The sequence below is a fragment of the Leucopleurus acutus genome (assembly GCF_964270905.1).
Source record: "Leucopleurus acutus genome assembly, chromosome: 18".
NCBI classification, from domain to species: domain Eukaryota; kingdom Metazoa; phylum Chordata; class Mammalia; order Artiodactyla; family Delphinidae; genus Leucopleurus; species Leucopleurus acutus.
This window is the reverse complement of record NC_139160.1, coordinates 248005-271548: the sequence shown is the minus strand read 5'-3', so window position 1 is coordinate 271548 and position 23544 is coordinate 248005. Positions and strand designations below refer to the sequence as shown.

General features: G+C 37.4%; 1 protein-coding gene across 1 annotated transcript in view; it reads right to left on the bottom strand.

Moving 5' to 3' along the window:
- The window catches only part of RNF17 (ring finger protein 17), a gene marked incomplete at both ends in the record, with an annotated part of 121712 nt that overhangs the window by 49449 nt on the left and 48719 nt on the right, over positions 1-23544 (bottom strand). Inside the window, 6 exons of the mRNA XM_082859781.1 lie at positions 2380-2500; positions 3919-4034; positions 7845-7998; positions 19799-19940; positions 21104-21294; positions 22619-22787. Of these exons, the coding sequence (XP_082715907.1) occupies positions 2380-2500; positions 3919-4034; positions 7845-7998; positions 19799-19940; positions 21104-21294; positions 22619-22787 (893 nt within the window). The remainder of the gene's footprint in view (positions 1-2379; positions 2501-3918; positions 4035-7844; positions 7999-19798; positions 19941-21103; positions 21295-22618; positions 22788-23544) is intronic.

Sequence of the window (23544 nt, the reverse complement as noted above, 5' to 3'; positions counted from 1 at the left end):
AAGCTTTTAGATCCAGAAAAAACATAGTGACATATACTTATTGAAGCAGCATTCTGTTGTGTTTTTAAACTGTTTTATTGGATTCTGCCAAATTCCAGAGGACAAAAGAAATGAATGAAAGTTAATTCAGGCCAGTGCTTATTTGCAAAGTTTTAGAGCTTTTATAAGAATGGCACCAAACAACAACAATAAAAAAAAGCAGCACAAAGTTTAAAACAACAAAAACTCAACCCAGAGCATTAAGTGGAATTTTTCCCCGTCCTTCTGTTTTTAGGACAAACCATTAGGTCTATTTCTTAATCTAAACTGGGAGTTAGCTGAGGGTAAAGTTACATCTCGTGTGCCTATTTACTTATTTATAGTACATAGCATAGAGAACCTGCTCAATATGCATTTGAATAAACGACAGAGGAATTTCTTTAGGAAACACACAGTTCTATGCACTGAGATAGGTTTATGCCTATACTTCTATACAATAGTAGCTGGCAGGTGCTAAGAGAATGATGATTCCAAATAAAAAGATAACTCATTACCAGCAGTAACATCCTATATTACCTAGTTGTAAGAATACATGTTAGAAAGCTATTTTTCAAGAGCTTAAAAATCATTCTTCACTACTTTTTTAACAGACCAGATAAATTATCTAGAAACAAAAAGCTAAGCAACTCTGAGCCTCAGTAAACTCTAATCTCCTCACTTTCCATCTTTTGTGTTCCCTTTAGTGCTTTGATTTCATACTGCCCATGCACAAGTTCTTTATTCCACAGGGCCAGCTTCCCATGGTGCTGTACCTTCACCATCTTCCCTGCTCTGCTCCTAATTAAAATTTAAATGTCTCTTGCTTTGTAAGGTAACAATGTATACTAATCTCATCACTGTGCAGGTTAATGGGGAAAGATGTTTTAGGTCTGGTGGGGCCTTCTGGCATTCCTTAAATCAAATTATCTAGGTTAAGATACACTACAACTTGTGTTTAGATATTATTGGTATAACAAGTAACTGAGAATGAAAAAGGGGGAGTCAAGAGAGAAACCCAGGAGGTCTTGTCTTCAAGGGTTAACCTCGGGAGGAGACGTTAAAGGGAGAGCTAAAAACCAACAGAATAAAATACCAAAAGGAAAGCTGAGAAGCAGAATTAAAGCACATTAAAGTCAGCTCAAAATCAGTGGAGATTACTCAAGACTAAGAGGCCCTTAACTTACTGTTTATATCAGAGAATCCAGACATAAAAATTCTATAGACTAAGGGTACAATTTCTACCATCATATTCCTCTTCAACAGAGCTACTATGTCAGAACAATGTCTTATGTTAAAGTGAATAAATTAACACAAATATGCAATCATTTCTAGGTTATGTGGCCTTGAGCAATTGATCTTTAAGCTTCAATTCCCTTGTAAAATAGGCTAATAATCTCATAGTATTTTGGGTTTACTAGATGGGAGTATGATGAAAATGAAAAAAATGGATACAGTAAAAAGTACCTTTTGAAGTCCCTTAAGTCAACCCTAAGTAAACATGCTCATGTGTATCCTGCACTAGTACTTGTTAAGACCAACACAGCCACGTTGGTCACAGCTTTGGAAAAGATCAAAATCCCAGATAATAACAGCTTTCAAATCCCCCATCCAAATCCCTTGGGGCCAGACATGTTTCAGAATTCTTCAAATTGAGAAAAGCTATATAGAACATATATTGCTTATTTTGTAATACCCACAGCAATTCTGAGGCAGCAGCTCAGAAGCGAACATGACTATCCTGAAGTGGAATATATCTCACTGTAAAGAAGATCAATACAACATATAGCATTGTATCTTCATGTAAATTCAGATCAGATTTTGCCATTAAACTTGCTGGGTTACCAAACTGTGGGCTAGCGCTCAGCCTGTGTATCTCAGACCCAAACTGTTCCAAAAAAGAAGCAACTTTTTTTCAAAATATTCTGAGAGCCTATACTTAAACTTCCTCAAGTAGAATGAAACAAAAACAAAAAAACCTATTTACCAGTTATGTCCCATCTCCCCTCACTTTCTTGCAAATTACACCTTAGCATCCATCACTCCAAGATGAGGGACAGAGACCCAGGACAAAAGCAAAGAGAAACAAGAGAAGCTAACTCCTTGCTTTACGGCTTTCAAAGGGCCATGCTGAGGGTGACTTGATCTTTAATGGAAATTTTTGCCTCATGTACTGATTTTAGGCTCTAGAGCCTGCAGAAGATATTATTCCATTGTCCCCAGTTCTCAATAAATGTTCTCTCTCACTACTCGTACTGATGACACATTGAATTTATTATATGATCTGACAAATGTTATATCATAATGTTACTCTTATTTAAAATTATGATCATACAGCAACAAATAAAAATGGAAATAGCTTACTAATGACTGAACATGTCATAAACTTATCTTGAGTCTTTTCTTGAAATTTTTCTGTAGCTTTTTTTGACCACTGCAGTGTCCCTTTACATGGTTCAATATAGGCCAGCTTACATTTAATTGCCTGTGTCAAACAAAATTACACCATTAAGAAAGTAAACTTAACTTAGTTATTTTAGAATTAAAATAAAGTGTTAAATGTGTACAAAACTAAACTTTGCATTTGAATTTAATACATATTTAGAAAACAAATAAATGTCCAAAGATGTCTCTAACAGTATTTTTATAAATGCAAACAGTTAATCAACAGAGTATGGGATTAAGAGGTACAAACTATTATGTATAAAATAAGCTACAAGGATATATTATACAGCACAGGGAATATAGTCAATATTTTACAATAACTATAAATGGAGTATAACTTTAAAAAATCATGAATCACTATATTGTACACTTGCAACATACATAATGTACATCAATTAAAAAATAAAATCCGTAATAACCTATTAAAAAAAAATCCAAACCAAAAATGAAACAAACAACAAAAAAACAGTATTTTGTTGAATGAATTATTGTATACTCAGACAGTGGAAAAATAAGCATCCACTGAAAGAATTATGATACACTGTTAAATGAAAAATCAAGTTATAGGACTATATATAGTCTAATCCCATAATTTTTTTTTTTTTTTTGCCATACGCGGGCCTCTCACTGCTGTGGCCTCTCCCGTTGCAGAGCACAGGCTCTGGACGCGCAGGCTCAGGGGCCATGGCTCATGGGCCCAGCCGCTCCGCGGCATGTGGGATCTTCCCGGACCAGGGCATGAACCTGTGTCCCCTGCATCGGCAGGCGGACTCTCAACCACTGCGCCACCAGGGAAGCCCTAATCCCATAATTCTTAAAAACACAGAAGATGTATCTTACAAGTATATATATCAAAAATATTGAATAATTCTGAGTGATTCCCCCCTCATTTTACTCATCCGTATTTTCAAATTTTTCCTGTATCATTTTATCCATTTTTAAATGAAAAATACTGCTTATTAACAATTCAAATACTAGGAGTATATGAATTAGGAAATAAACCTCCTTAAACTTATCTCTGGGGACTAGGATTCCAAGATAAGAATAAGTTTTTTATTGATACTTATTCTTCCAGACTTCTCTCTTTCTCTGGCACACATTATATATACTTAAACATAAATGGGATCACAGTAAAATCATTTCTGTAATCAGTTTTTTTCACATATCATATTCTTACTACCTTATACAGATATTTCAAAATAACACTAAAAGCTGCACACCAGTAAGTACTTATAAAGACACAAATATATACACATTTAGAATTAATGTTTATTTGTTAAGATACATATTACTTTTTAAACAGTAACTATAGAGACACTTTTCTATAGCCCATGAATCAGAAATTATTTACAGAAAAAGTGAAGTTAAAAGAACATTTCTACAGTGAAAATAACTTCTAAAAATACTTGCATATTTGTGCTAATATTCTAACCCTATGATTTATAATGAGTAGATTACCTTCTCTGCAGGATTCAGAAACTCATCCTTTATTTTACGCATTTCTTTAAGTGTTATTTTTGCTGTATTGCCAAAATCCACATATTTAACTTCAACTTCACGATGTCCAGGCAATCCTTCAAAAATTATGAAATTGGAAATCACAAACTTGGGAAAAAAAAGAATTATCTAGCAAGATTAAGACTGATCTACAATCAACTAGATTCGAACACTTTTATGTTCAACATACAAACTTAATATTATTTTAATGTAGAAAACATTTCTAATATGTGAACTTCACAAAATCAACCATAATGCACAGCTGTTCAGACTCGGTGAATGAGAAACTAACAATTTAAAGATATCTAGGGCTACCCTGGTGGCGCAGTAGTTGAGAGTCCGCCTGCCAATGCAGGGGACACGGGTTCGTGCTCCGGTCCGGGAAGATCCCACATGCCGCGGAGCGGCTGGGCCCGTGAGCCATGGCCGCTGAGCCTGCGCGTCTGGAGCCTGTGCTCCGCAATGGGAGAGGCCACAACAGTGAGAGGCCCGCGTACCGCAAAAATAAAAAAAATAAAAAAGATATCTAAAGGACAAACAAAATCAGGATAACAAAACAGCCATCAAATGCTAGGTGTTATGTCCTAAAAGTTAAGAATTAGGTTTGGAGTTAGACACTTAAATGACATGTGACTCTGAGAACGCTAATTAATATCTCTAAGATACTACCCTGAGCAAGTTACTTTTTCTCTGTAGGCCTCATTATTTCACCTGTAAAGTGGGTGTACCAATAGAATCAAATCTTATTAAGACTCTTTTTGAGGACTCATCTATTTAAAATACTCTGCAAAGAACCAAGCATAAAAGAAGCACTTAATGTTTGTTAGTCAACATAGGTAATCAAACAAGGCAAAACACTTAATGATCAAGACACAGGTTCATTTGTATAATATCTAATTGTGAAATTTAAAAAAATTATCTGGGGATATTGTGAAAAACGAGCAGAAACAGACCTCTATGTGAAACTAGTTTTCATATTTTAAAGGATACCAAAGAAACCTCTGGAAGGTTTGAACACATCAAAGTTTGAATAAAGATCTATCATAAACTGACCTTTTTGTAAATACTCAGAATATGAAATATGACTGACTTTAGTCCCCTAAGCACACGTATGTACAATGCTACAAAACTTGTTGCCATTACTTTCAAATTTAAAAACTAATACAGTACATGTAATTTCAAAATGGAAAAAGTTTGGGCATTCTCTGCCCCTTGGTAGAAGTGAAAGCAGATGTAACAATACTGGCACTGCTCGAGATGGCACTCAAGCAGCTCAGGTACCTGAGAAGTCGTGTGTACCCTAAGAGTAAGGTAAAGAGGTGAGGGGACCTTGCCCTGTTTCCACTGGAATCCTCATGCAAGAAAGATAATCTCAAGTTTAACGACACCATTAGATTCTTACCATTCCTCAAGTCTCTGAATGCAGATGCGGTTTTAAACAAAAACAAACAAATGGATATGGGATGGGACTTAAAAGAACAGTTTTCCCCAAATTATCAATCATGTGTGAGTAGAATTGGGAGACATGGAAGGTCTCAAAATTTCCCTTCCATTTATTCTCTCTGAGGAAAATGCTCCACCAAAATATGGGAGTAAACCGAAAAGGTAAATGAGATCCAGAAAACAAGCAATCCAATTTAGGAAAACAAGTGAAATAAATTCCCAAAATAACAATCCTAGGGGACAAGCAGTCTAATTGGAGCAAATAATAGGATGTTTTCACTGTTACGAAAAAAAAAAAAAAAAATCAAACCAGCATTATCTGAAAAGTCTAATCATGTGGAAAATTGTTTTAAACTATTAGGAAAATGTAGCCATAGGTTACTGGCCAAAAAGTTCTTTCGGTTTTTAAAGTAAAAATAAAAGACACATTTTTCATTTTCACCAAGCACTTCATTGAACAACATATTCACCCTTTTTGTTCCACTACCTTCTGCCATTTTTCAGGCAACTTCATAATTTGATCTTCCCAAAACTTATCTTTTTGAACAAAGAACTGTTCCAGGTGCATTTTACAGTCTTCCAGGAGATGGAAATTTTTTCCATGAAGAGAATTTTGTGAAGACCGAAATAAATGGAAATCTCAAGGTGTAATGTCTGGTGAATACAGCGGATGAATCAGAACTTCCCAGCCAAGCTGTAACAGTTTTTGCCTGGTCATCAAAGAAACATGAAGTTTTGTGTTACCCTGATGGAAGAGTATGTGTTTTCTTTCTTTCTTTTTTTTTTTTTTTCTTGGCAGTACGCGGGCCTCTCACTGTTGTGGCCTCTCCCATTGCGGAGCACAGGCTCCGGACACGCAGGCTCAGCGGCCATGGCTCAAGGGCCCAGCCGCTCCGTGGCATGTGGGATCTTCCCGGACCGGAGCACGAACTTGTGTCCCCTGCATTGGCAGGCGGACTCTAAACCACTGCGCCACCAGGGAAGCCCAGAGTATGTGTTTTCCGTTGACTAATTCTGGACGCTTTTCGTCGAGTGCTGCTTTCAGTTGGTCTAATTGGGAGCAGTACTTGTTGGAATTAATCGTTTGGTTTTCTGGAAGGAGCTCATGATAAGAGGATTCCCTTCCAATCCCACTATATACGCGACATCACCTTCTTTGGATGAAGACTGGCCTTTGGTGTGGTTGGTGGTGGTTCATTTTGCTTGCCCCACGATCTCTTCCGTTCCACATTATTGTACAGTATCCACTTTTCATCCTCCGTCACAATTTGTTTTAAAAATGGAATGTTTTTGTTACGTTTCAGTGGAGAATCGCATGAGGAAATACAGTCAAGAAGGTTTTTTTCGCTTAACTAACGTGGAACCCAAACATCAAAGCGATGAACGTAACCAAGCTGGTGCAAATGATTTTCAACCCTTGATTTGGATGTTTTGAGTATGTCAGCTACTCAAAAGCATCTCCAGCATGGTATGACGTTGACTGTTCTCAATTAATGTCTCTATTTGATCGATATCAACTTCAACTGGTCTACCTGACAGTGGAGCATCGTCCAGCAAGAAATCTCCAGCATGAAACTTCGCAAACCACTTTTGACACGTTCTATCAGTCACTGCACCTTCTCCATACACTGCACAAATCTTTTTTTGCGTTTCAGTCGCGTTTTTACCTTTCTTGAAATAATAAAGCATAATATGCCAAAAATGTTGCTTTTTTTCTCTTCCATCTTCAAAATTAAAATGGCTACACAAATTTCACCAATTTTGATGTTTCTTTTTAAATGCACGCTGATACGACAGCTGTCACAATACAACAAACAATACAATTGTTTCGAATGAAGTTAAAGACAACTAAGTGCTATGAGAGCCATCTTATGGGAGAAACGAACCTTTTGGCCAACCCAATGAAAGAAAATGGAGTGAAAAACTGATGCAATTATTAACTCAGAATTAAACTATACTTTATGGAGTAGCACTGAAAATACCTGCATAGAATAAGAATATAACTAAAAATTTTGATATATCAATAACTATGTGGGGGGAGAGAGGGGACAAAAGAGCTACAAGAGATCTAAAATTCATATAACATAATTAATACCTAAGACTGAAGTACCTACAAAGTATTATATTATTTAGAAAAAACAACACAGATAAATAACAAAAGGTATTTGTCTTTTTGGAGAAGAGTGAAGTATGTGTCATTTACCACTATTTAACTTTCTCAATAAGGCAATGTTAGAAAACAAAAAAAAAATGGTGAAGTCCTAGTCAAATCGAATGAAATCTAAGGAGCCAGAGGTTCATCTATCAACACTATTGCTAGCTTTCTAAAGAGCAAAACTGTAAGATCAAATAATATCACTTCCATGATTTAATTTGTACTGACTCAAATGGTATCAATTTTTAAGCATAACACTTCCCTGAGGAAATAGTGTGCAATTTCCTACCAATAACTTTTGCTCGGTACCAAACTCCATCTTCAAATTTAGCTACACAGGCTTGATCTTGAACTGGACAGAGGATTTCAAGATTTTCTGCATCTTCATTTTTATAGAATTCCTCAATTGCCTTTAATACAAATAAAAAATCCAGGCTCTTTATCTAAGAAACAGAGTTAAAGCAGGGATTAGAGCACTGTAGTTTCATAGAAACTTAAAATTTAAGTGTTGCATGTTTATAGGCACTGCTCATAAAATTATGAAATATTAGAACTGAATTAGATATAAGCTGTCATGTAATTTATATCTGAAATATTTTGTTACAGAAGTAGTATATAAAATTAGCATATATAAACATAAAAAAATTTTTAAAAATCACATTTTTCCAGATATCTAAAACGTATATGCTTCTAGGTATTTTTCTTTTTTTTTGGCTGCGCTGTGCAGCTTGCAGGATCTTAGTTCCCTGATCAGGGACTGAACCCAGGCCCAGAGCAGTGAAAGTGCTGAGTCCTAATCACTGGACCACCAGGGAACTCCCGCTCCTAGATCTTTTTCTAAGCACACTTTCCATACTTTTGTATGTACCAAAAATGAGACCATACCATACGTATAATTCGATAATCTGCATTTTCCTATCAATTCTCACTTTTTCTGCTTCAGTAAGTGTTCCTACTAGTACTTCTAGACCATATTAGATTTCGCTAACTGACCAAACCCAGTATCCAATCTAAGACTACATGTTATATTTGGTTATCTCAATAAGTCTTATAATTTAGTGTAGTGTTCTTTTTAAAATGACCCTGTCTTATTAAAGACAGTGTGCTATTTTTCTGCAGAATGCCCCATCTTCTGGATTTATGTGGTTATGTTTTCATCCTGTTATTTATCTTGTTCCTCCACCGAGCAGGGCCTATCCCTGGAATTTCTCCCAAACTGAGAGTTGTATCTACAAGTTTGATGGATTCAAGCCAAATCTTTTGGCTAGAATACGTCAAGTTGCAACAAATCAAGACACAATATTACTGACTCACTAAGGATATGCTAAGATTCACCTACAGAAAGGGCTTGTGATTCTCATCCCTTCATTATACAGTTACGTTTTTCCCTTGTGGTCACCAAGTAATTCATGTAGTACTACTCTGGCATTGTATGAACGTCCAATTTCCCATCAGCCATCCATCTAATGGTTTTAATGTGAACTGATAAATCTTCTTTAATAAATCAAACATTTCAGTAGAGTTTGTGAAATGACTGCATAATTGAATAGAGCTTTATCTTATTAAATGGGACTATTTGGTTACTTTAAAACCTGATGTTCTTATACTACTTAAAACACAGCTCCTAAAACAAAACCAAGGATGAATGTTTATTTTTCCAAATACCAATTCTTAAGATGAAAAATATTTTAAAATCCATCTCAAATGGTCAAAAAATGAAGTTTTTCTCTTTTGTGGGTATAATAATGCAAGTGGAAATTTTCTGAATCTTTTGTTATTTCATATAAATTATTTTCACAACACTTTAAACCTTTTTTTTTTTCCACAGTACATTGTTGTAATTGTTCTATTTTATTGTTGGTTATTGTTGTTAATCTCTTGCTGTGCCTAATTTATAAATTAAACTGTATCTTAGGTATACATGTATAGGAAAAAACATCATATATACAGGGTTCAGTACTGTCCACAGTTTCAGGCGTCCACTGGGAGTCTTGTATCCCCTGCAGACAAGGGGGGACCACTATATGTGATGGAGGAAATGGACGGAGGTCTGGATGCACAGACTGTAAACCTTTATTTCTAAGTAGGTATTATTCATATTCTTCCATTAACAGATTACCCAAATGGAACACTGGAAAATTCAACAGAGAAATGACATCAGCAAAACAGCAGACTCTGAAGCTCCAAGCTCTTGTGTCCCCACAGAAACACTGAAAAAATGAGAAACCATCTGAACCAACTTTGTTAGAGCTCTGGGAAACAAAGGCTTACAGCACCCAAGCAAACACCCAATCAAGCTTTCAACATTCAAGGAAATCAACATAAACATTTGCTGAACACGAGCTAATAAAACAGAGAGACTTCAGTGATCACATACTAGGAATAGTATTTGTAGGATAGTTTGAAAAAGTCTCAAAATAAATCAACTACTAGTCTTCAACAATTTTAAAAAATCCAGGATGTGTGTGGCGGGTGATCTTTCAGAGTTCTGTAATAGTCAATGCCCAATTTTCAACAAGAAATCAGAAGGCATACAAAGAAACAGGAAAACATGGCTCATTCCAAGGAACAAAATAGACAGAAATCAGCCCTTAGGAAGCCCAGATAATGGATTTACTAGACAAAGACTTTAGAACAACTGTCTTAAATATGCTCAAAGAGCTAAAGGAAAACATGGACAAAGAACTAGACAAAATCAGGAAAACAATAAAGGATTAAAATGAAAGTATCAACAAAGAGACAGTAATTATAAAAAGGAATCAAATTCTGGAGCTGAAAAGTACAATAACTGAAACAAAAAATATTCTGGAGGGGTTCAATAGCAGATTTGATCAGGCAGAAGAGTCAGTGAACTTGAATATAGGACAACTGAAATAGTGAGGAACAGAAAGAAGAAAGACTTAAGTGAACAGAGCCCAAAGTATTTGTCAGATATTAATCACACCAATATATGCATTATGGGAGCCCCAGAAAGAGAAGAGAGAAAGAAAGGAGCAGAAAGAGTATCTGAAGAAATAATGACCAAAAACTTCCCAAATTTGATGAAATACACAAATCTACAAATCCAAGCAATATTATGGGTTGATTTGTGTCTCCTCCAAAAAGATATGTTGGAGTTGTAATCCCCAGAACCTCAAAACATGACCTTATTTGGAGATACGGTATTTATCAAGTTAAAATGAGGTCGTTAAAGTAGGCCTTAATCCAATGTGATTGGTGTCCTTATTAAAAGGGGTAAATTTGGGCACAAAGACACATACACAGGAGAATGCATGTAAAGATGAAGGCAGAAACTGGAGTGAGGCAGAAGCCACTGAACACCAAATTTTCCAGCTAACCACCAGAAGCTAGGGAAAAAGGCATGGAATAGATTCTCACTCACAACCTTCAGAAGGAACCAACACTACTAACAACTTGATCTCACACTTCTAGATTCCAGAATTGTGAGACAATAAATTTATGTTGTTTAAGCCACTTAACTTGTGGAACTTTCTTATGGCACCCCTAAGAAATGAATACAGATTTTGGAATAGGAAAGTAGTGTGCTGTTGTAATCAATACCTAACATATGAGAGAAGCTTTGAAATTGGGTAATGAATAGAAAGAAAAGGAAGAATTATGCGGTACTTGAATGAAAATAACCAGATTGCTTTGGAAAGATTACTGGCAGAAATATGGATGTTAAAGGTGCTTCTGGTGAGATTTCAGACAGAAATGAGGAATACGATACTGAAAACTGGAGGAAAGGCAATCCTTGTTACACAGTGGTAGAGAACTTGGTTGAATTATGTTCTACTGGGTGAAAAGTTGAACTTGGATATTTAGCTGAGGACACTGCTAAGCAAAGTGTCAAAGTGCCAGCCAGGTTTCTCCTTGCTGCTTATAATAAAATGTGAGAGGACAGACATAAATTGAAGAATAAATTGTTAAACATAAAGGAAGCAGAATCTGAAGCTTTAGAAAATTCTCAGCCTATATGTATTTCAAAAAATGAGAAAGCAAGCTCTGGCGTGAACACCAAGGGCATGGCTGGACAGTGTCTGCTCAAGAGATTATGGGTAGGGCTTCCCTGGTGGCACAGTGGTTGGGAGTCCGCCTGCTGATGCGGGGGATGCAGGTTCATGCCCCAGTCTGGGAGGATCCCACATGCCGCTGGGCGGCTGGGCCCGTGGGCCATGGCCGCTGAGCCTGCGCGTCCGGAGCCTGTGCTACACAATGGGAGAGGCCGCGGTGGTGGGAGGCCCGCGTACAGCAAAAAAAAAAAAAAAGAGATTATGGGTATACGACTTGTGGATCTAATCATTCATCTCAGCAGAAACAATGCCAGCGTGAACTGAAGGGGACAGAGGTGAGAGGAAATGAAGGGGGGCCGGTGGGCTTGTGGGATTCTATAGGCAGGAAGTGAGCTGACAGAGCTATTCAGTTATGAACTTATGTTTCAAGAAAAGGGAAGACTGATCCTGAAGGAGATTCAGAGGCTAGTGTGTCTGCAACTGCTACTCAGGCCCAGAGGGCACAGACCTGAGAGGCAGGGCTGGTTCCTCCTCTGTTCCAGGGATGGGGCCTCCTCCTGGGTTCCAGAGGGTTAGGATAAATCCTCAATTCCAATGGGTGAGGTTGCTGCCATGACTGAAGGGGTAGGGCCACCACCCTAGTGGGACTGGAGGACAGAGCATCCAGCCAATGAGGATTATTCTCAAGCCATAAGAATCTAATGGAATTTTCCCTGCTAGGTTTTAGACTTACTGTCTAGTCTCACAGATTCAGAGACAGAGAGGAGTTCTGCCTCAGCTTGAGTTAAACAATTCTTACCTATACCTGATTCAGATAATCAGGGATTTAGTGATTTTATATGAGATTCTGGATTTAGATTTGATGCTAGAATGATTAAGATTTTTTGGAATGTTGGGATGGGGTTATTGTATGTGGGGAGGAAATTTTTGATACAGCAGAAAGTGGACTGCTTATGGGTTGAATTGTGTCCTCCCCCCCAAATATGTTGAAGTTCTAACCCCCCCAGTACCTCAGCATGTGTCCTTATTTGGAGATAGGGTTTTACCTTGATAGGTATTATCAAGTTAAAGTCTTAGGCGGGACCTAATTCAACATGACTGTTGTCTGTATTAAAAAACTGAGACAGACAAGTACACAGAGAGAGTGCCATGTGAAGGAAGCAGAGACTGGGATGACGCAGTAGAAGCCAATGAGTGCTAAAGACTGCCGGCAAACCACCAAATCTAGGGGAGAGACATGGAACAGATCACAGACCTCACCCTCCCAGACCACAGAAGGAACCAACTCTGCCAACACCTTGACCTTAAACTTGCAGACTCCAGAACTGTGAGAAAATAAATTTCTGCTTTTTTAAACTACCTACTATATGGCACTTTTTGCACGAGGGGGGTGGGAGTGGGCATGCCACACAGCTTGTGGGATCTTAGTTCCCTGACCACAGATTGAACCTGGCTCCTGGCAGTGAAAGCGCAGAGTTCTAACCACTGTACTGCCAGGCAATTCCCTGTGGCACTTCGTTATAGCTGCCCTAGAAAGTTACTATACTCAAAAAACGCAAAGTAGGATAAATTCAAAGAGAGACACACTAGATGCATGATAAACAAACTGTCAACAGCCAAAGACAAAGTGAGAGTTGTGAAAGCAGCAAGAGAGAAGTGACTTGTCATATATAAGGGATCATCAATAAGATTATCATCTGACTTCTCATCAGAAATCCTGGAGGTCAGAAGATAATATTAAACTGCTGAAAGAAAAAAAGCATCAACTGAGAATTACAGATCCAGCAAAACTATCCTTCAAAAGACAGGAAGAAATAAGCTATTCACAGATAAACAAGAGGTGAGGAAGTTCACTAACACCAGACCTGTCTTATAAACAATGCTAAAGGGAGTCATTCAGGAGGAAATGAAAGGTGCTAGAGTGTAACTCAGAGCCACATTAAAATGTAAAGATCTGTGGTTAACATAAATACGTGGACAAATATGAAAGCCAATATTATTAACTTTAGTTTGTAATTCCACTTTTATTTTCTACAGGATTTAAAAGATAAATGCATAAAAATAATTATAAATCTACATTATTGAACACACAATGTACAAAGATTCATTTCTGAGATCAATAATATAAAAGGAGAATGGAGTTATACACGAGTAGGGTTTTGTTCAATTAAAGTTGGTAACAATTTGTATTAACTTCTGTCACTTTAGGATGTTATATGTAATCCCCATGGTAACAATAGATAAATATATAGATACACAAAAGGAAATAAGGGAACCAAAACATGACGCTACAGTATTTCCACACCCATGTTCATTGCAGCATCATTCACAATAGTCAAGAGGTAGAAGCAAACCAAATGTCCATCAATGGATGAATGAATTAATAAAATGTGGTATATACATACAATGGAATATTAGTCAGCCTTAAAGAAGTTAAGTCCTGTCACATGCTACAACATAGGGCATTATGCTAAGTGAAAAAAGCCAGTGCCAAAAGGACAAATACAGGTATCCCTGCTATCTGAAAGTGGAGTGTTCCTATGAAATCTTTTGTAAGCCAAAATGCAGTAGGGCTTCCCTGGTGGCGCAGTGGTTGAGAGTCCGCCTGCCGATGCAGGGGACACGGGTTCGTGCCCCGGTCCGGGAAGATCCCACATGTCGCGGAGCGGCTGCGCCCGTGAGCCATGGCCGCTGAGCCTGTGCGTCCGGAGCCTGTTGCTCCGCAATGGGAGAGGCCACAACAGTGAGAGGCCCGCGTACCGCCAAAAAAAAAAAAAAAAAAAAAAAAAAAGTAGTAGTAACCAAAAATTCTCTTCAGATTTCTTTCAGTTAGTAAAAACAGATACTAACACAGGTCTTTCAGAAAAGCGAAGCTGGTGTAAAGCGAACTTTCGAAAAGCAGGGTAAAGCTGTACTGTATGATTCCACTTACATAAAGTATCTAAATAGCCAAATTCATAGAAAAAGAAAGTAGAATTGTAGTTGTCAGTGGTTGAGGGTAGAATGAAATACGGAGTTACTGTTCAAGGGGAACTGAGTTTCAGTTTTGCAAGATGAACAGATTCTAGAGATCTGTTGTACAACAACATGAATATAGTGAACACTACTGAATGTACATCTTAAAGTGGTTAAGAGGGCAAATTTTGTATGTGAAGGACTGACAGATTTTCTTCTAAGAACAGTAACAGGACAGGATGCATGCTTTTGCCACTGCTATTTAATATATTATTTTAAGTTCTAGCCAGAGTAATTAGGCAGAAAAAGATAGAAAAGCCAAACAAATTGACAAAGAGTAGGAAAATGATCTCTTTTTGCAGATGACATGACCTTACAGGTAGAAAACCCTAAGAGGCCACAAAAATACTAGTAGGTCTAATAAATGAATTCGGCAAAGATGTAGGATACAAAATGAACCCACAAAAAAATCAGATACATTTCTACAAAATAACAATGAACAGTCTGAAAAGGAAATCAAGAAAACAATTCATTTTACAATAGAATAAAAAGAATATACTCAGGAATAAACATAATCGAGGATGCTACAGACGTGTACACCTGTTGTACACTACACAACACTGCTGAAATGAATGAAGACAAAATAAAGATGCAAAGATCTCCCATGTTCATGAACTGAAAGATTTAATATTGTTAAGATGTCAGCACCCAAAGCAATCTACAATTCAAAGCCATCCCTATCAAAATCCCAATGATGTTTCATGTAGAATAGAAAAACGCATCTGAAAAGTCACATGGAATCTCAAGGGACCCCAAATTTCCAAAACAAACTTGAAAAAGAACAAAGTTGGAGAGCTCACACATCCTGATTTCAAAACTTGCTACAAAGCCACAGTAATTAAAACAGTGTGCCACTCAGCATTCAGACAAGGAATAAAAGGTATCCAAATTGGAAGGGAAGAGGTAAAATTGTCACTATATGCAGATGACATGATACTATACATAGAAAACCCTAAGGATGCCACACAAAAACTACAAGATCTGGGACTTCCCTGATGGTCCAGTGGGTAAGACTCCACACTCCCAATGCAGGGGGTCTGGGTTCAATCCCTGGTCGGGAAACTAGATCCCACATGCGTGCTGCAACTAAGAGTCTGCATGCCACAACTAAGAATCTGCATGCTGCAACTGAGACCTGGTACAGCCTAAATAAATAACTAAATATTAAAAAAAAAAAAAAAAAGCTCTACTAGATCTAATAAAGGAATTCAGCAAAGTAGCAGAATACAAGATTAACATTCAGAAATCAGTTGCATTTCTTTACACTAACAATAAAATAATATCAGAAAGGGAATGTAAAAAAAAAAAAACCTTTTAAAATTGCACCAAAAAAACCCCACCTTGGAATAAACCTGACCAAGGAGCTGAAAGACTTATATGCTGAGAACTATAAAACATTAATAAAGGAAATTACAGAGCAATCAAAGGAATGGAAAGATATCCCACGCTCTCGGATTGGAAGAATTAATACTGTTAAAATGGCAATACTACCCAAAGCAATCTACAGATTTAATGAGATCCCTATCAAATTACCCATGACAGTTTTCAGAGAACTAGAACAATAATCCAAAAACTTACATGGAAACATAAAATACCCAGAACTGCCAAAGCAATCCTGAGGAAAATAACAAAGCAGAAGGCATAATTCTCCCAGATTTCAGACAATACTACAAAGCTACAGGAATCAAAGCAGTGTGGTATTGGTACAAAAACAGACATATGGATCAATGGAACAGAACAGAGGGCCCAGAAATAAACCCACACATCTACGATCAATTAATCTTCAAAAAAGAGGCAAGAGGGCTTCCCTGGTGGTGCAGTGGTTGAGAGTCCGCCTGCCGATGCAGGGAACACGGGTTCGTGCCCCGGTCTGGGAGGGTCCCACATGCTGCGGAATGGCTGGGCCCGTGAGCCATGGCCGCTGAGCCTGTGCGTCCGGAGCCTGTGCTCCACAACGGGAGAGGCCACAACAGTGAGAGGCCCGCGTACCGCAAAAAAAAAAAAAAAAAAAAAAGGAGGCAAGAATATAAAATGGGAAAAAGTCTCTTTAGCAGTGGTGCTGGGAAAGTCGGACAGCTGAATGTAAATCAGTGAACTTAGAACACACCCTCACGCCATGCACAAAAAATAAACTCAAATGAGATGGCTTGAAGACTTTTATAAGGCATAAAACCATAAAACTCCTAGAAGAGAGCATAGGCAAAACATTCTCTGACATAAACTGTACCAATGTTTTCTTAGGTCAGGCTCCCAAGGCAATAGAAATTAAAACAAAAACAAACAAACAGGACCTGATGAAACTCACAAGCTTTTGCACAGCAAAGAAAACCATAAACAAAACGAAAAGACAACCTACAGTATGGGAGAAAATATTTGCAAATGATACAACCGACAAGGGCTTAATCTCCAAAATATATAAACAGCTCATACAACTCAACAACAACAACAACAAAAAACCCAACTGAAAAATGAGCAGGAGACCTTAATAGACATTTCTCCAAAGAAGACATACAGATGGTCAGTAGGCACATGAAAAGATGCTCCACATGACTGACTATTAGAGAAATGCATATCAAAACTACAATGAGGTACCACCTCACACTGGTCAGAATGGCCACCATTAAAAAAGTCTATAGGGGGATTTCCTTGGTGGTGCAGTGGTTAAGAATCCACCTGTCAATGCAGGGGTCACGGGTTCGAGCCCTGGTCCAGGAAGATCCCACATGCCACGGAGCAACTAAGCCCACACGCCACAACTACTGAGCCCATGTGCCACAACTACTGAAGCTCGTGTGCCTAGAGCTCATGCTCTGAAACAAGAGAAGCCACTGCAATGAGAAGGCTGCACACCACAACGAAGAGTAGCCCCCACTCGACACAACTAGAGAATGCCTGCGTGCAGCAACTAAGACCCAACACAGCCATTAAAAAAAAAAAAAGAAAAAGTCTATAGGGACTTCCCTGATGGTCCAGTGATTAAGACTCCATGCTTCCACTGCAGGGGGCACAGGTTCGATCCCTGGCTGGGGAACTAAGATCCTGCATGCCATGTGGCATGACCAAAAAAGTAAATAAAAGCAAAAAAATTAAAAATATTAAAAGTCTACAAATAACGAACACTGGAGAGGCTGTGGAGAAAAGGGAACCCTCCTACACTGTTAGTGGGAATGTAAATTGGTGCAGCCACTATGGAGAACAGTATGGAGGTTTTAGAAAACTAAAAATAGAGATATACCATATGATCCAGCAATTCCACTCCTGGGCATATATCCAAAGAAAACTATAATTCAAAAAGATACATGCAACCCTATGTTCACAGCAACACCATTCACAAGAGCCATGACATGGAAGCAACCCAAATGTCCATCGAAAGATGAAAGGATAAAGAAGATGTGGTATATATATACAATGGAATACTATTCAGCCATAGAAAAGAACAAAATAATGCCATTTGCAGCAACATGGATGCAACAAGAGATTATCATACTAAGTGAAGTAATTCAGAAAGAGAAAGACAAATACCATATGATATCACTTACATGCAGAATCTAAAATATGGCAAAAATGAACCTATCTATAAAACAGAAATAGACTCACAGACATAGAAAACACTTGTGGTTGCCAAGGGGGAGGGTGAGAGGCAGAGGGATGGACTGTGAGTCTGGGGTTGGTAGATGCAAACTATTACATTTACAGTGGATAAACAACAAGGTCCTACTGTACAGCACAGGGAACAATATTCAATCTCCTGGGATAAACCATAATGGAAAAGAATATTAAAAAAGAATGTAGGGCTTCCCTGGTGGCGCAGTGGCTGAGAGTCCACCTGCCGATGCAGGGGACACGGGTTTGTGCCCTGGTCTGGGAAGATCCCACATGCCGCGGAGCGGCTGCGCCCGTGAGCCATGGCCGCTGAGCCTGCGCGTCCGGAGCCTGTGCTCCACAACGTGAGAGGCCACAGTGGTGACACCCGCATACCGCAAAAAAAAAAAAAAAAAAGGATGTATATATGTATATAACTGAGTCACTCTGCAGTGCAGCAGAGATTCGCACACTGTAAATCAACTATACTTCAATTAAAAAAAAAAAAACAACCAAAAAAACCAGTGTGCTACTGCCATAACGACAGATGGATGGACCAATGGAATAGAAAAGAGAGCCCAGAAATAAACATTCACGTATATGGTCAACTGAGTTTTGACAAGAGTGCCCAGACCACACAATGGAGATTTTCAACAAACAGTGCTGGGTAAACTGGATATCCAAATGGGAAAGAATGAACCTTTCCCTTACACCATATATAAAAATTAGCTCAAAATAACTCAAAGACCTAAATGTAAGAGCTAAAACTATAAAACTCACAGAAGAAAACACAGGGGGGAAAAGCTTCACGATGTTAGATTGGCAATGATTTCTTGGATATGACATCAAAATACCGGCAACAAAAGAAAAGTAGATAAACTGGACTTTATCAATTAAAACCTTTTTGAAAGAATGCTATCAAGAGAGTGATAAGGTAAGCCACAGAATAAGAGATAACATCTGAAAATGATAGATCTGATAAAGGATTAATATCCATAATGTATAAAGATCTCCTATAACCCAACAACAGCAAAATAAATAATCCAATTCAAAAATGGGCAATGGACTGGAATTAACTCATTCTAAGGGCCATACTGCTTTGTGTGACACATAAAGCATGGACACAAAGAGATCAATAAAGATAAACTTTAATGCTGGTAGCTATCTAAAACAGACCCATCAGTCATATACCCAAAATTTTCTATGAATGCCTTTAATCTGAATCTATTTTGGTATTGTAATTCAGAAAATTACCTAGGAATAAGAAGTAAATTCTCATACATTATCAGAAGCAGGTGTTATCATTTTATTTTGATTTGCCAGCTCTATGTGCTCTCCTGGTTTCTATATTTCAGAAGGTAGCAAGAAACATTTACACATTAGGGATCCTTCATTTTCCTTCCCCTCCATACTTCACTAACTTGCCTGATAAATTTAGATTTCCTTCAATTTACTATGAATCACGTGAATTTCTTGTTTAAAAACAAGAAACTACTAAGCTACCAAGAAACTTAAATTTGCAGAAGGTTGATAGTGGTTTGCTCTCAATTCATACTGGGCACTCACTTCCATTATAAATTTCTACTTAAAATTTGAAAAAATACTTTGTCTCAAAGGACCACTATATACTTACCAACTGAAGATAGAAATCAGTAGGACTATTTATATGACAAACCATAACTGAAACATCTGTCATTTCCTTAGGCAAAACAGGTGGATGATAGTGTAAAGTCGTATTTTTTTCAGAGTGACTTCTTGATAGCTGAGACCTAAACCTAATTAAAAGCATAAGCAAGAGCCATTAAGTCTCTCTTCTCTCAGTGGATTAATTGATCTGAAGAAAGGACTTACACACATACTGATTTATCTACCAAGAGTATTTTTCCAATTTCTCTCTTCTAACTTACAACATTTCTTAGTATTGTCTCCAATTATCAAACCAGGATAAATAAGAGGTCAAGTTTCAAAACTCAATAATTAACCTTCAAGTTTGTGCTGGAACATTTGTGAGTTGGGCCTGTATGTTCTACTCAAAGTTTCTACTCTTTTGGTTGACAATACCCAGCATCTATGGTAGCAATCAGAAAGGCCAGCTGAGGGGTTTCTGTGACCCCTTTCAGCTCCAATACTCTACTTAAGTTTTATTTTTCCAGAATGGAATCTACTTGGGTCACTTCCAGAGTCGTGTAATTGCTCAGGACAGAAAGTACTATCTTCCATTATCTCTGTGGTTACTTAGTCATCTTACTTTGCTCATCAGACATGAGAAAGGAAAGAAATTTAAGTATCTACTCTAGATTCATACATTAAATATAGAGTGGTGATCATGATCTTATTCCAAAGGTTAGAAAATGTAAGAACTCTTAAACTATAATTCTTAAAACCCTAGTGGAGCTATTTGTAAAAGTTAGCAAGAGTCTAAAAAAATGTTCCTATCTACCAATAGTTTCTATTTTGAGCTACCTTAATTCTTCTATTTCCTTAAATCAAATGACCTGAATGCAATTTTCACAGACAACCATACTTAGAAAACTCTGACAGCAATATTTTTAACCTCTTCGAGTATGTTAGGATGTCCCTGGTGGTCTAGTGGTTAGGATTTGGTGCGCCCTCTTAGTGTATGTTACAGTTCACTTTAGAGCCCATCTTTTTTTTTTTGCGGTACGCGGGCCTCTCACTGTTGTGGCCTCTCCTGTTACGGAGCACAGGCTCCGGACGCGCCTGCTCAGCGGCCATGGCTCACAAACCCAGCCGCTCCGCTGCACGCGGGATCCTCCTGGACCGGGCCATGAACCCACGTCCCCCGCGTCGGCAGGCGGACTCCCAACCACTGCGCCACCAGGGAGGCCCCAGAGCCCATATTTTTTAAAGGTAAAATCTGCTGTTCCAATTTATAGCTATAACCTTGAAAATATTTACATTTTAATAAGTTACCTACCTTGCTAGTTCCATAAAAACTAATGCATCTCTAAGAGACACAGGCATATCACTGCTTATTTTATTTGTTGGTGGCTTCTGCAGATCTACAATTAGCACACCATCTTCTTCTTTAAAAACTTTCATTAAAACAGCCTTCTTATTTACCATTTTCAAAAATTCTATTTTAGCTTCTTCTCCCCAGCCTTCAGTCTGTGGAAAAAGTAAAATTCCAATGTATTCAGTAATTATAATTAGCTCTAATAGTACAATGTTGTAGATTTAGCTTTCTAACAGCCAAAGTCTGCAAATTCGAACAAAGGCACTTAACCAACCATACATATTTAGAAGCGGCTGGGCCCACAAACCCAAAGACAGTCTTTATGTATGCACAATGTACGGATCACACTTAGATTTTATAAACATGGTCTCAAGGTGACCATAAGCTGTTGTACTTCAGGACTTAGTTTTACTTCTGAATATTAATATCAAGATAATAAATAAAAGTTTAAAAATAAAACAAGTATTATGTACGAATTTTCCACTTAAACAATGAAATCCAAAAGGTAATTTTGAAAGCATGATGGAAGCCATGTAATACATTAAAGATATTTACAATCATTACCAGGTAACTTAGTTTCCATTACTAGCAATATGTGAGGTAAATGCTACTTAAACAATAAGGAAAAATACTCACCCATTGAAAAAAAAATTTCTCACTGAACTTTGAAACTTTAATTACTCATACCTAAAGTAAATTTCACAGGCCAAAACTACACATTCCTTAAAAATAAAACATCTTCTAAAGATTTTGTAAGTATAAAAGTAAAGCCCATTCAGAATAAAAAGGCAAAAAAAAAAAAAGATAAAATTAAAGCCAAAATAATTTTCCCATTTTGAGGAAAATACCAGGGCTAATATGTTTATGTGTTTCCTTTTACTTTTTTATTCATTTGTTCATTCTTTCAAATATTTGCTGAACGCCTACTACGTGCTCAGTGATTTGCTAAGTGTTGGAATACAAAGATGAGCAAAGGTGCAGACTCCTGCTTTCACAGACTTTATAATAATATAACTGCTTAACAAGTATTTTTACACACAATTTCTGTCTCATAGGAGTTTTAAATCTTTCTGGGAAATAAATATTCATTAATAATATAAACAGAATGCAATATAGGCTATAAGCAGTGAGCAAAGGGCCATGGAAATAGTGAAGAAATGAATGGAAACACATACCACATAACATTTAAAATTTATTTTTCTCTCCATATTTATTTGACTCCAAAATTTTATGGTTTACTTGGCTATTTCACCTATTATTATGTTCACATATGCATATTCAACTCAATTTCCCGTTAAGAATGATTCTAATTGTAGAAACTGAAGTTCATTTCCTTTTTTATTGGCACCAATAGTTTATTATACAAAATGTATTTAACAAGAGAACTGAACCTACATTCAGTAATCTGATCAGCAATGCATAGCTAAAACTGGACTATTTGGCCCCTGAATAAGAAATAATTTAAGTCTCACTTACTGAATTCTGTGGAACAATGTCTTTCAATGAGCATGGCTGTGCTAATGGCTGGATGTCTTTCAGCAGCCCTTCAATATATGGCTCAGACTTCCTCAGAGCCAGACACAAGTCATTTAGTGTGACATGCTGCTTAGCAATGTGTTCTGATCTCACATAAGTATCACCAACTCTGGGAAAAATTCAAGCAATATTTACTGAAGATAATGCTTCAAGCCCAAACTTGCCTTACCCCACAAAAGGTATGCATTTCTAAGGATACTCTCTTTAAGTTAAATCTTCTAGGAAGTTATACTCTTTTAAAAATTTATTTATTCATTTATTTTTACATCTTTATTGGATTATAATTGCTTTACAATGATGTGTTAGTTGCTGCTGTATAACAAAGTAAATCAGCTATACATATACATACATCCCCATATCTCCTCCCTCTTGTGTCTCTCTCCCACCCTCCCTATCCCTCCCCTCTAGGTGGTCACAAAGCACCTAGCTGATCTCCCTGTGCTATGCAGCTGCTTCCCACTAGCTATCTATTTTACACATGGTAGTGTATATATGTCGATGCTACTCTCTCACTTCGTCCCAGCTTACCCTTCCCCCACTGTGTCCTCATGTCCATTCTCTACATCTACATCTCTATTCCTGCCCTGACACTAGGTTCATCAGTACCATTTTTCTAGATTCTATATAAATGTGTTAATATACGGTATTTTTCTCTTAGAAAGTTATATTCTGATTCATACTATCTCACTATATAGATTTAATCTAGCTTTTATAAACACAGACACTGTTTCTACCTATAGAAATAAATCTCAACTGCCTTCATCTGGATTGTCTTTCATATACCTATTTGGTTTAAATTTAAAAGGCATAATGACACCCCCAAACAAAAATCTATTTATAAAGCTATAACCATTTAATAAAGTGAC